We start from the raw sequence: 13,903 nt of genomic DNA on the forward strand, positions 1-13,903 counted from the left end.
TTCAAAGTATTTTTTTTTTTTCAATTTCAGGAAGCTTGAGAAATTCCAATCATTGCCTCATGGTCCACTTCACTGGGGTCAGGAGATATTAATGCTGATACCTGCAAAGACAAATGGGTTCTATGGGAAGAGAGGCTATACTATCTGCTGATGTGTGTTATGTACAAAATATAATAGCTGCCTGTAACTTTGGTTCTCTCCTTTGTCTCAATTCTCTGCAAAGAGCAAATACTACTGGCAAACAAGAAAACAAAGCATGACTACAAGACAGGCAATGAAGAACAAAGGGCCAACATGCTGACCTAGCTCTATTTGCTGCTTTTGTAAATTACGATGTAGCTCCTAAAAGAAGGAAGACACAAGTCATTTACCAAGAGCACCAATCTCTAAGAACAGCAGAGAGCTCCTTCAAACCTTTCTAATATGTTGCAACACAATACATGAAATACAGGAAAGATGCTGAGTCAGGCTCAATGATTCATCACCTGCCAAACGGCAACTCCAAAATGCCACACTACCTGGACCCAGAACTACTAAAAATCAATGTCAGACTCAAGTTAAATGAGGACTAATTTTTATTTTTAAAGGTGAAAAAAGATGGGAAATAAGTTATGACTTTTCGTAGAAGTAGAGATAAACTTGCAGAAAAACAATGTTTACTAAAATAGTACTTTTTTTCTTTTAAATAACCAAGCAAAGGAAGTGAAAAAAAAACATACCTGATAATAAAAAAAAATCGTTTATGAAAATCAACTTTACTTAAAAACACAAATGCAACTAAATGAGTGTCTTTATTGGCAGCAGACAAAGGTGAGTGTTCAAGACTGACTCAAGGCATATTAAAGTCAAAACAGGCTCTTTCAACCCTATTCAACACGACTTTGCTTAAAATTCTGCATCTTCCCTTCAAATCCATTAAGACTACTCTAATGGAAACTTGTTTAACATGAAAAGTTATGATCAACTGAATCACATTCACTACCTCTGATATCACTACCATGGTTTTATTATAGTATAGAACGAATGAAATACAAGGCCATACATTTAAATTCACCTGACCTATTTCATCTGATCTTTAGAATTATCCTAGGACATATACCAAATATTTTTAATTTGGGGGCCAAAACGAAAATAAAATCTAAAATTGATTCTTCTGGGGGTCAGAAGGCTAGCTAATGAAAGCAGTCCTCATGAATATAGAGAGAGAGCTCTGTGTAGCAGTTACATTGTCTCAAGTTACCAAAGCCCTTCAATATTTCTAAGTGGGGAAAAAAAGATAAAGATGAAAATAGAGATTGGCCAAGTGACCATAAGCATTAAGCACAATTCCCTAGGTGGAGATATCTGAAGACAATGGCCACATGGCTGACACCTTACTAACACCAGGATGACCTCTTTATTCTATCTGGTTAAACAGAAATTTGCATTAACAAGACACTGCTAAGCAGCCAGATCTTCCTAAGAATGTGACATTAAGGAGAGACTGGCTTTATAACTACAGAGCCAGGAGCGGAAAGAAAAGTACATACCTTCAAAGATACCTGCAAAGTAAGTCCCAATATCAATATGAAAAACTTTTAAGTCTATTTTAAAGGTGCTAGTCACCTGAGATAAAGTTTTTGTAATTTCATTAAACACCGAAAATGAACACTACAACTGTTCCTGTGAAAACGACAAATGTACAGAGGTATCCATAATAAGAACTAGGTAAATAATTTCTATTACTATCTTTGTTACTAATAAGGCTTCATTGATTCATTGTAAGGGAGTCTTTGATACTCTAATGGGTAAACAAAATGATAGCAACTCTGCATTATTTCTTTATTAACAAATTATACTACAGAAGCCAGGCTACTATTTCTGATTACAGAGGTAACAGAAACTGCAGCTGTACTTACAGTAGCAACATAAAGTCCTACAAGAAGAAATTCTCTATCTGGACTGGCTAAGAAAGTAAAAGCCAGGGGCCATAGGCCAAAGTACCATTGCCTACTGTGATCACAGGGGCTGTTTTAGCTTTCCTTATCTTTGATGATACAAAAGTCCTATCAAAAGGAAAGAACATAGGGTGCTGGAGGCAAGTAAGAAGCAATATGGAAAACTACACAAGCATTTTGTACAAAAAGTACACAAAGGCCACGAAAACTTGAAAGATAAAACAGCAAACAGGGACAAGCCAGCTCTTTAGAACTGTACCAATTCTAAAGTAATAAGTCCCTGTCATGAGTGGAAGCAGAGAGTCCTTATGCAGGAACTTATTTGAGAAATTAAGAGTAGCCACTAAAAAAACCTATGCGTTAAGTTGGACATAGCATAGGTAGAGAAAGCCAGGCATCAAGAAAGTACCACATCTTTGAGAACTGAAAATTAAGAAACCCAAGTGGCGCGAGTGGAAACCAGGAATACTGAAAGCTTCTACAGTGAAACCCAGTTTTCTGAGTGACTCAACCACATTGGAGGCACAGTACTTTCCAAAGTTCACCCAGAACAGTCACATGAGAGGTGTGTTTTAAAGGCAGCATTAAGTGGAATTTTGGGCCCCTTTCCCTCACTTCAACTCAAACATCCCTAATTTCTGTGTCTGTGTTTTCACAAAAAAGACTTCATTAAAAAAAAAAAAATAGGAAAATGAAATCTGGTATGACCCTCCATTGACTTTTCTTTAAACTTGAAAAAAAAAAAAAATCACTGCTGAAACTGAAATTACATTTGAGGAATTATGATCAAAGACTTTAAATATAATTTCTATATCCATGACATTAAAATGTGAAAAGTTTCAACCAACAAAGTATTCTGTATTAGTATATAAAATATATGAAACAAATTAAATTCATAGGAAGAACTTAGTTATTTCCACTTCTAAATATGTTCTGGTTCCTCCCAAGTATTAAATATTTCTGAACATTGTAAAGAAAATTCTACCAGCTATTCCAGTCTTAACTTGAGCACATTCCATCCAAACACTGTATACTTTTTCTTTCTAAAAAAAAAACAAAACAAAACAAAAAAAAAACAAGTCTCAAGATTGTAAAAATTCTAGAATAAGAAATGTATAGTAACCAAAAATAACACATTATATCATAGGATAAAATCTGCCTAGTGTTCTTAAACATAGTAACTATAAAGAGCAACCAAACCTCAGCACTTAACTCTGCATATACCAGCATATAATGTCAAAGTATAAATGACAAGAGAAAAACACAGAACACAAAGACCATTTTCTTTGATGCTATCATGAAGAGTGGTGAACTGAAAGAAGAAAAGTGGAACCAAGTTCTGGCTAGTTACTGAAACTTCACTACTTCAATAAAATAGAACACAACTCTATAAAGTATTCATTCAGCAAACATGATTTCTTCCCATCTACTTTTCCTTCATTCTGGATTAAACAGAAGTGGCTGTTATTATAGATCAGTGATTACATTTTCTTTTAATTAAAAAAGTTTAAGTATTTACATAACTTTATTGCTGTTTATTGTAACAAAAAATTGTTTGTAGAATCCATCCAGTAATGTAGGAACTGAAATCCACTGCTCAAGAAGACACCATCGTAGACGAAATATATCTGATGCTCAGTGTACGGCATAAGAAAAGTCCTTGCTTGCATCTGGTTCTTGCAGGAGTCATCTGTGTTCATTTCTCAGAAAGCAAAGAATCCATCTGACATTTCAATAAATATTAAATTGCAAAAAAATAGCTTCCATGGACTAGATATCCAAGAGTAGTTCTGATGAATGATTCCCAGAATCAAGTATGGCCGCCTTTAGTCCAGTGAGATGATGTCAGGAATGTTACTTCCACTGCTGGTTATGACCCCTGTGTCACTCCTGCTGCTGGATGAGCTAACATGAGTACTGCTTTCATGGGGGCTGGTGGTGGTGACGGACGTACTGCTTGTTGTTAGGGGTGAGGTGAGACTATCCAAAAACATAGGAGGACAGTACTGCTTGAAACAAACAATGATGCTGATGAGGAAGAGGCTACATTGGTTTAAATAAATAGACTAGAAATTGTTAATATACTTACAAATAACAGGCACAAAGTTAAATCCTCAAGGGATTTAAAAATAACAGATTTTGTATTTAAATAAAAGGTAGTAGGGGCTTAGCTATTTTATATTCATGAATGCCACACATTCTTAATTGTCTTGAATGTGTGGAACTTGTTTGTTGGCCATATACACAGGGAAAATGCAATGTCAACAATGACTGAAATCATTTCATGTTAAATACTGACACCCCCAATTATGATTAAAACTGACCTCAAAAACAATGTAATAATTGAAACAAAGTTCACTGATTTTTCAAAATTTAGAATCAAACAGACCCTTTAAGAGTTATGTTAAGAGCAACAAGCTGAATGATGGCATTAGATTCCGCTTTAAACAAAGACAGCAATACCTGTATAATTAGCATGTCAACATTCATTTTGAATTTGAGGCTATATGGTAGCTAATTATCACAGGATGTTGAGAGAATAATATCATAACCACAAATTTAATATTCCTTATAACGCTTCTTAAGATCCTTCTCCAAATATTCTTATTTCAAGTACCCTTCCATCTGGGTGGCCGATTCACATAAAATACAAAACCTGAGCACAGTAATCTAAAATTATAAGGAATTAAAATAAGAGTTAACTGGAATTTTCTATTTCACAATACGATGTTTTACATGAGGCACAACTGCACTGACTTTGGTACAGGTAATGTCTAATGCTATTAAGTTTGTCTTCAGTTAGATTACAGGAAAAAAAATCAACAAGGATACCTAATGTTATGTATCCTCTATATCATTTAGACTCTTAGAGACAATGAGTTATAGACAGCAATTCAAAACTAAACTGTTCAGATTACATGGTTTTCAAGGCGCATTAAAAGAAAAAGAAAACAGCTGAGAGAACAAGTAAAATTGAGGCTGCCTATCCATTTATTTATTCATTCATTCATGATTGATTGATTGATTTTTGATTTTTTCCAAGACAGGGTCTCACTATATATCTCCGGCTTTCCTGGAAAGCACAACATAAGCACTACATAAACCAGGCTGTCCTTGGACCTCAGAGATCTGCCTGCCTCTGCCCCTCAAGTGATGGATTAAACAGGTGATCCACTATGCCCGACTGAAGCTGCCTTTTGACAAAGAAAGTTACTGGTTTTTCAGATGGATAATTCCTGGTTTGTCTATAAAATTAATGCCACCCATGAAAAATTAGACAGACATTCATTAAATTGTCAAGTATTAAAAATTCTCTAAAATCAAGTCAATTATATTGAAACTGAGGAAAAATATTTATAAAAAGCCTAGATGATTCCATTAATATCTGCTACCATTCAAGCTTGTTTTTTCCTATATCATAGCACTACTCTGTAAAAATGCTGAAAGGTGCCATCCTGTTGCCAATGGACTCTGTGCCTTGAATAATTAAGACTTGGGTTGTAGCCATTGCAACTTTTACTCTAGATCCCTTAAGTATATACCTGCAAAAGGATAACAGGAATTATGGAATAACATGGAGATGTAAGAGGAAACCTATGGATTCTATAGTCAATAGAAGCGAAGTCACTCTCACCCTCCTACCAAGTTACCAAATAAATCAGTTTCCCACTAAGCATATGAATAAAACTATGAAATAAAAACCATGAGTTCCAGGATTATTTTTCTTTTAAACCACTGTTCACATAAAAGTATATAACTCTCTTAAGCTTGAAGAACTTACGTCCTAGAAAACTATGTAACTTCCCCTGTAAGGTCTTACTCATAAATAAAGTCAGGATGAGAAGAAAATCCTCAGTCCGTTTATATCTTGGGCTCAAATTTCCTGTGTTGTTTGTGCAATCAAATGCACATACTGAGGAGATAGGAGGTTCATACTGGACCTGCAGTTAGTCAATTCTGAAATTGCTGAGACAGGGACAATTCTTCTACCTCTCCCTAGGTACCACTCAAGTGCTTTCTTTGGCTGTTCCACCTCGCCCCTTTCACTTTCTGTGCTTTGTCTCTGCTGTTAACTACCATGAGCAGAATCCATGCTCACCATGCAGTCTTAAGGTTGGAATTCTGGGATACTCCTAGAATCTCTTTCCTTTGACTGAAAACACAGCAATTTTCAACTGAAGCCGTTTCAAAGTCTGACTCTGTCTTTAAAACAATGATCCAGATCTGATGAACTTTAGTTGACTGTTTTATATAAATCTTTTAATGTGTAGAGCCTTAACTTCTATGCATTTAGTATTGTTGTCACTCATTCTAATCACTCAAGCCCTTGTAAGAAAGATCAACTGTTTATGATAAATAAAAATAGAAAGTTAAGTAATAAGAACAATGAAAAATAAATTGAAAACCAGTAACTTTATTCCTTCGAATAAAATCGTACAATTTTTCTATGGTACTTCCTTTCTGTCCACATGAGAATCAACTGTCCTGATTTTATGCAACTGGTCATTTTCAGTTAGTATGACATAATCAACAACCAAATACAAATTAGTCGCTTAAATTCAGGATACATACCTGTGGATCAACTGGAATAAGGGAAAGAAAATCCAAACCTAGAACAAAAATGCTTTGTTAATAGTTGTCTCATATTGTGGAGACAAGAACTATTTCCCAAGATCATTCTACATTTATAAGCCAGGGAACATCTGTGGAAAATGCTCACCTCTCAGCAACACTGAAGTTCTATAATCATAACTGGTGATATCTAATGCATCTAAAATGAAAGGTGAATATATTCTCTAGCCAAACAACTGGAAAAACTGCCTCCTGACAACTCAAAAGCAACAGTCCAAAAATTTCCAGAGTTGGACTAGTTGACCAAACTCTTTTCCTTTTGTAACTTAATATAGCAAGAAGCAATAAAAAAGAAAAACATGATAATTTTCTTTGGACCATTAAAAAACAACATACTTAGGTTCTTACGATACTTCACATTTATTTTTCAGAAATACATGTTAAGTGCGAATAATACCAATTCTTTAACAGATCCCACATCAAGAATTCTACAGAGTATAATGCTCTGCACAAAGCAAGCACTTGGGAACTGCTACTCGCTATTAAACCAGTTAACACCCATTACATCCGCACTCAGCCAATGCAATTTCTAAACCAAGGAACTGGATGGAACTCTACAACTGCATTCTGGAAATAGAAATGTGAAAAAGATGTTCCTTAAATAAATTCTCAAGTAACAGTAAGCTATAGGAAAAAAATTGTCTGAAAAGTTTACCAATAATCTTCAAAGTAAACTCTGAAGACTTCCCTGTGTGATCAAATGCTTCTAAGTTATTTTAAAACATTTTTAAAAAGCACATCCTGGACAGAGGCCATTAAGTTAGGGCAAGGCTGCCCGGCAATTTGGAGGCAAAGACAGGCAGGTCTCTAAGAGTTCCAGGTCGGCCAGGGCTATACAGTGAGATCCTGTTTCAAAAAAGACAACAAACAAACAAACAAACAAAATAGGCCAATGTCTATTCAATTCCATAAATATTTATATGCTGGCATTTACTATACCAACCACATGGAGTGAAATTCTAATATAATACTATATCACTATGAAAATAGAGATTAGTAAGAAAGATAATGGACACATTTAATAAAAACTATGAACAATTTTAACTAAAAATATTTAAAGTGTCATTATTTCCTTATTTACAAATGAGTGTATTTTAAACACTTATGATACAAGCAGTAACCCCAGCCATTTGGGAGGAATTACTGAAACAATTTCTAAAGCACATTTTAAACTTGTTAGTATAATCTGTTAATTAGCTACATAATATAGAACTTTAAACTGATGAACAAAGCAAGCCACAATTCACTATTGAAATAATTTAACCATTAAAATGATAACCAGAAGGTGATATATTTAAATAAGAACACTTTAAATTATTTAATAAACCTCTCTGCTTTTAAATAGCAATTCAAAAATGTCTAATTTTTTATGCCTTCTGAAAGTTTTATATGACCAAGTCATGGAATATTATTTAGTAAACCGGGTTGATTTTTATTCATTTGTTGTTTTTAATCATTGTGGCTCCAAGTGGCATAAAAATTTGTTCAATTTTAAAATAGCTCCTACTTTTTAAAGACATTTTAAAATCTATTTATTGAGTTTGTCCGTGAATGAATGTGTGTTCAGAAGAGGGGGCATTAGATACTCTAGGGCTGCAGTTAGAGGTGCTGGTGAGCTGCCACATGGGTACTATAAAATGAAGTCAGGTTCTCTGTAGGAACAGTAAGTGTTCTTGTCACAAAAGGTCCTACTCTGTAGCACAGGCTGACACACAAACTCACTCCTTCTTAAGTGCAGGGATAACAGGCACAAATCACCGTGTCTGACTTTCCACTTTTATGTTGATTACTCAATCTATTTTAATAACAAGCTAAAGAAAAGCTAAAGAAAATACTACCATTTCAGAAGATGTACCACAAACCGAAACAAATTATTTGAGAATGCTCACGTTCCCCAATGTTCAACTGTTGCCACTTTGTGACTCTAAGTGGACATAAAGTTTGATAAAATATTACTACCATCTCTGTGCTCTCCTATTACAGAATGTACACTGAGCGCCAATGGTTCCCAATATTGGTTATTTCAACCCAGCTTTCCAGATGGATTGACATTATTTTTTTTACTGGTTCCGCGTGTCCCAGCAAATGCAAAATCTATTTTAAAAAGTTTTTAGATGAATTTGATCTATTTGTTTTAATGTCTTACCCACAGGTAACTAGACTACAACTTACGCATGCCCATAAGACGTATAAACATTTTTCTAAAGCTTCGTTGAAATTCAGATTGCCTTCCAAGAATCACACAAACTCCAAAAAGGGTTTAATGTGAATATTCCTCAATGAAAACATTCCCATGTAGTTGGAAAGTTATCCCTACTAATAAAAGAATAGACTATCATCATTTTTATCATTTAAGAACATCATTTTGCATATGAAATAGTTTCAACAGTAAAATTTTACTGCCTTGTTAGGAATACTGTTTTCTTATTTTATTATGTTTCAATTGTAGCAACATATTGACAGTTTCTTTTTTGTCCTCATTTTAGTTGAAAATGCTGTTATCTTTAACTAAAAAAAAGATGCTATTAAGAATTCTAACAATACAATTTATGCTTTTAATTAATACTAATAAAGTTGTAATTTGTAAATTTTAAATTCATTAATAAAAAGGGCTGATCGTTTACTTCTTGTCCCCTCATTGACAAACACACAATTTTTCCTTACTTAAGCCATAAACTTCACAAAGAATAAATGCTACATGGTTGAATATGTAAAAGATTTTAGCACTTTAAAATTTAATCATACAACTTTTGAGCACCATTCGCACCTGACAATATGGCACTAGCAATAATAAGGCAGACATATTTTTTCTTGAAATAATCAAGCTGTTTTCCACTCCATAAATACAAATTATGTTTTATTTTGTATTCACTGGTGCACAGTATCAGAAGATGTTCCAAGCTGCACTTCGTTATTAATATCATTTCTTCTTTGTTCTCCTGCAGATTCAGAAGATTCAGATTTATGATGTTTAAAAAGAATGTTAGAATCTATGAAAACTGTTTTCTCTCCATTCTTGTTGTTCTACTTAAATTTTTACTATAAAATTATTAAATTTAGCAATAGCGAAACTGCACATTATGACCAATTACATAAAAATTATATAGCAGATCACTAATTACCAAAAAGTGCATAGACAATAAAACAGGAGTAAAAAGCTAAACTTCTTACATGTCTAATTGCTATACAACTTTTAAGAACAATTTTTCCTAAGAATAACTGGCCCTATTCTATTTAAGCTTTTTCAAATGTTAAGAATGTTTTTCAGTATTTAACCAGATTATTGGTTTATATTGGTCAATTATCAGCCTTGAATATAAGTATGATTTCCACAAGCTTATTTTTTTAAAAATATAAAAGTCGGACACATTTAAGAAAGACATACCACCACAAAAAAATTCACTTACGCTCAAAATCAGAATATTAATTCTCCCAAATTTAAAGAAATCATTCAGACTCCCATGATATGCAAACTAGCAGGACTAGTGATTCATACCTTTTTTTTTTTTTTTTTTTGGTATTTCTATGAATAGAGGTTCGCTTTAGTAAATGGAAATGTTCACTATCAAAAACTAACTTTCAGCTAAAGGTCTCAAGCAAATCCTTTAGAAATACACACTTCTAAGACATATGAAGACAATGAACATTCATTCGTCAGTTTAGCCAAGGTTCCAACACACTGATTATTAAGAACTCTATTGTGAGGGGGCTGGAGAGATGGCTCAGTGGTTAAGAGCATTGCCTGCTCTTCCAAAGGTCCTGAGTTCAATTCCCAGCAACCACATGGTGGCTCACAACCATCTGTAAAGAGGTCTGGCGCCCTCTTCTGGCCTTCAGGCATATAGACAGAATATTGTATACTTAATAAATAAATATTTTTTTTTAAAAAAAAAAAAGAACTCTATTGTGAGACTGTGAAACCTCACATCTATGTCCTGGCAGTCTCTGCACACAATGAATCTGTTCTGACTGGTCTTAGATAGTCTCACAAAGAATGTGAAAAGTACAAAAATCACAAGTTACAAGTGAAGCAAACATATGTTAATCTCCAATGTCCTTTGATGGTTTTTAAAAGACATTTTTGGTGGGTATTATTTTTCATCTACTGTTTTCCACTAAACTTTATTCAGATAAAGCTAAATTCAAGAGGAAAAACTGTACAAGAATAAAACTATCAATTTAAGAATAAAATAAACCAAAGATCAAAACCAACTTAAAAAAAAAAAAAACAGGAGCAAAGTGTATTAAATTAAAACTGTTCAAAGACAGAAGTCATAAATATATGATGTACTAGTTCTAATTTTGCTCAGCCGTGACTGACAAAAGATATTAAAAGGGGCATCTTAGCACAGAGGAAGGAAGAAAAAGGACGGAGACTGTGGTTAAATTTTATAGCATGGTCATGGCTGCATAAATTCTTGTACTAAGGTAATTAAAGCAAATTTGAATTGCTAACATGTGATGATTATACATATAGAAGTATCTCCAAATATTAAGACCTACTTTAGAGAAATACATGATTAACCCTATCCTTACAGAAAAGAAAATTAACAAGGTGAAGATCACTAAGCAAAAATGGGCCCAAATGTACAGAAGTTTTGAAGAAAGACTTTTAAGGAAACTCTGTCCCCTAAGCTTCCAAGAAAAAGCCTGGGTACAAATTTTCTACAATTTTACAAAAACTTCCTACTTTACTCCAATATATCCTATCATCAGAAATCTATAGATTCTCATTAATTAAAATAATAACAATATAACATACTAAGAAAGAAATACTTCTACATGAGGTCTTGAAGTTTCTTTGAGCATTTACATTCAAAATTAATTTATTTACATGTATATATGTATACACACACAAACATATATTTGTTGTGTTGATTAAGATTAAAAAAATATAACTAAATCAAAGGAAAGAAAAGTTCTCCACATACCTGGCAAATCTGATGACATGCTTGACACTGGCGTATGGTGGAATGGTACTGAGTAGTCTGTTAATGAAGGTGGAATAGTAGCAGGATCAACCGAAGTCACACTGGGCACCCTTACAGAAGATGGCTGATACATGAGAACCCTGTTTTAAAAAAATATGGGAAATTTCAAATAATCCGGCTATTAGTTCACAAGAAGAAAGGGCTAAACTACTGGGCATTCTCAGATGTACGATCACTTAGTCTCAATCATTCACTACATAATACTTCTCTATTCTATTCCCTCTTTCCTAACACCCTTCATTCTAACATGAATGCATCTTGGTTCTAAACACTAGCTGTTGGTGTAGGAGCAAAGTGCAATTAAAATAGACCAGAAAACAGTGGTTCTCACCCTTTGGAGGTCAAATGGCCCTTTTCACAAGGGTCACATAGCAGATACCCTGCATATCATCATGATTTATTTACATTATGATTCAAAACAATAGCAAAATTAGTTATAAAGTAACAATGGAAATAATTTTATGGTTGGGGGGGTCACAGCATTAGGAAGGTTGAAAACTATGCTGTAATAAAGCAGTACTTTAATTCAAAAATAAAAAAATACATTTTCCGCTAATATATACATAACATATATAGAAATAAAATAACTGGTCTATAAAGACATTTAAGACTGTCAGGTAGTGGTGGCTCACACCTTTAATCCCAGCACTTAGGAGGCAGAGGCAGGTGGATCTTTGAGTCTGAGGCCAGCCTGGTCTACAAGAGCTAGTTCTCCTTAGGACAGACTCCAAAGCTACAGAGAAATCCTGTCTTGAATTCCCCCCGCAAATTAAAAAAAAAAAAAAAAAGAAAAATAAAAAGAAATTTAAGATTAAAATAGATGGCTATTAAGGTTTACTTAAATTGCTGGGCACAATGCACATGCCTTTAATCCCAACATTCCCCAGTATAATTTACATAGTGAGTTCCAATCCAGCCAGGACTACATAGCGAGATCTTGTCTCAAAAACAATACAAAACAAAACAAAAAAGAAATAATAAAAAGATTTCAAAATAAGAACACCTTTATGAAAATACTAATACCAGTTCAATCCGTCTCTTCAGTTTTAATTATCTAATCAATTTCAATTACATAATTTGAAATCTGGATGTGATCTGAACTAAAGTAATTGATTCTAAAGCTAGCCAGTCTGGTGGTACAATGATACAATCAGAAATTAAGAGAAAATGACCAGTCTTTGGGATTTAAGATCTTTATGATGTCCAGAAATAAAAAAGTCGGCTACTACTGTGATGTACTGCCACTCTACTTAGAGGACCTATGCCTCGAGAATAGATCTATCTATTCAGGATAGTACAAACACAAATCAAGCACACAACAAATACTTTACAATCTACTTTATACAAAAATGTACATACTATATAATTAAGCAGTATAATTACTAGTTTAGCCTATGTTTGAAAGGCTAGGGCTTACAGAGAGATTTCATTCATATTTACCCAATTTTTTTTCTTAACTTAGAAAAGCCACAGCAACATTATGAACGTTTACAATGGAAATGGGTATTTTAGCAACAAGTATGAAGATATGAAAGGGAGTAAAATATCTAAATTAGCATCCCACAGCTGCCAGTTAACACCAAGTTCAAAAGACCAAGACTGAAGCAAATTAGTACGAAGATGAAGGCAGCACAATTCTCTGGGCAGGGGACGCACCACCACAAAAATCTAAACACTGACCCAAGTCTGAAACCCTAACATTAGCAGTATTTGAGATGCAAACATCAGAAGTTCAAGGCCAATGCTTTCCCAAATAAACAAAACAACAAAAAAGGAGGGTAGGAGCAGAGAGGTGGGGGCAAAAGAGAAAAGGCAAGAAAAAAAAAGGAAAGAAAAAATACAACTCCTTAGAAACTTTATGGAAAATCATGGTGACAAGGTGGGACTAGGATGATAATCTGGGCGTCTAGACTTCTATTTCCACAGCTGAGACACATTTCAACTATCATACTTGCATGATTCTTCAGTCAAATTTAAACAATAAACTTCTATAATCTTGACTTAGTGTGAAAGCCTTAAGTAGTTAGAATACAGTAGACAAGAGTCCAACTGGTTTGTGTGTCATGAGATAAAGACACTAAAACCTCCCTAGCTGCTACTCCACATCATTTGTCAAAAACAGATAATGGAAATGCAAAAAGAATACATACATGATTATATTGATAATTACGACAATGGCAAAAAAGGCGAGTAATAAAGGTTATAAGAGTTCAGACATTCTGTAGGGCCATATTATACAGGCCCTTATTTCTACATTATATGGCAGCAAGAATTTCAGGCCACAGTTTGGACCTGCCACACAGAAGGACCTACCCTTTCCAGACAAACTGGCACCATCCTAAA

At 34.0% G+C, this 13,903-nt stretch overlaps 1 protein-coding gene across 7 annotated transcripts in view; it reads right to left on the reverse strand.

Annotated features, from left to right (window-relative positions):
- Positions 1-594: 594 nt before the first annotated feature.
- The window catches only part of Pias2 (protein inhibitor of activated STAT 2), an 80,342-nt gene continuing 67,033 nt past the window's right edge, over positions 595-13,903 (reverse strand). For 4 of the 7 annotated variants that reach the window (XM_057789199.1, XM_057789197.1, XM_057789194.1 and 1 more), the window contains 3 exons: positions 11,501-11,640; positions 6,510-6,547; positions 595-3,946 (listed from right to left, as the gene is read on the reverse strand). In XM_057789199.1, coding sequence (XP_057645182.1) covers positions 3,764-3,946; positions 6,510-6,547; positions 11,501-11,640 — 361 coding nt within the window. In that variant the 3' untranslated portion in view covers positions 595-3,763. Of the gene's footprint in view, positions 3,947-3,975; positions 5,480-6,509; positions 6,548-6,593; positions 9,509-11,500; positions 11,641-13,903 lie in introns of those variants that run through there. The other 3 variants (XM_057789195.1, XM_057789201.1, XM_057789200.1) reach the window with 3 other exon arrangements.

Source organism: Chionomys nivalis, chromosome 14, assembly GCF_950005125.1.
Source record: "Chionomys nivalis chromosome 14, mChiNiv1.1, whole genome shotgun sequence".
Lineage (NCBI taxonomy): Eukaryota > Metazoa > Chordata > Mammalia > Rodentia > Cricetidae > Chionomys > Chionomys nivalis.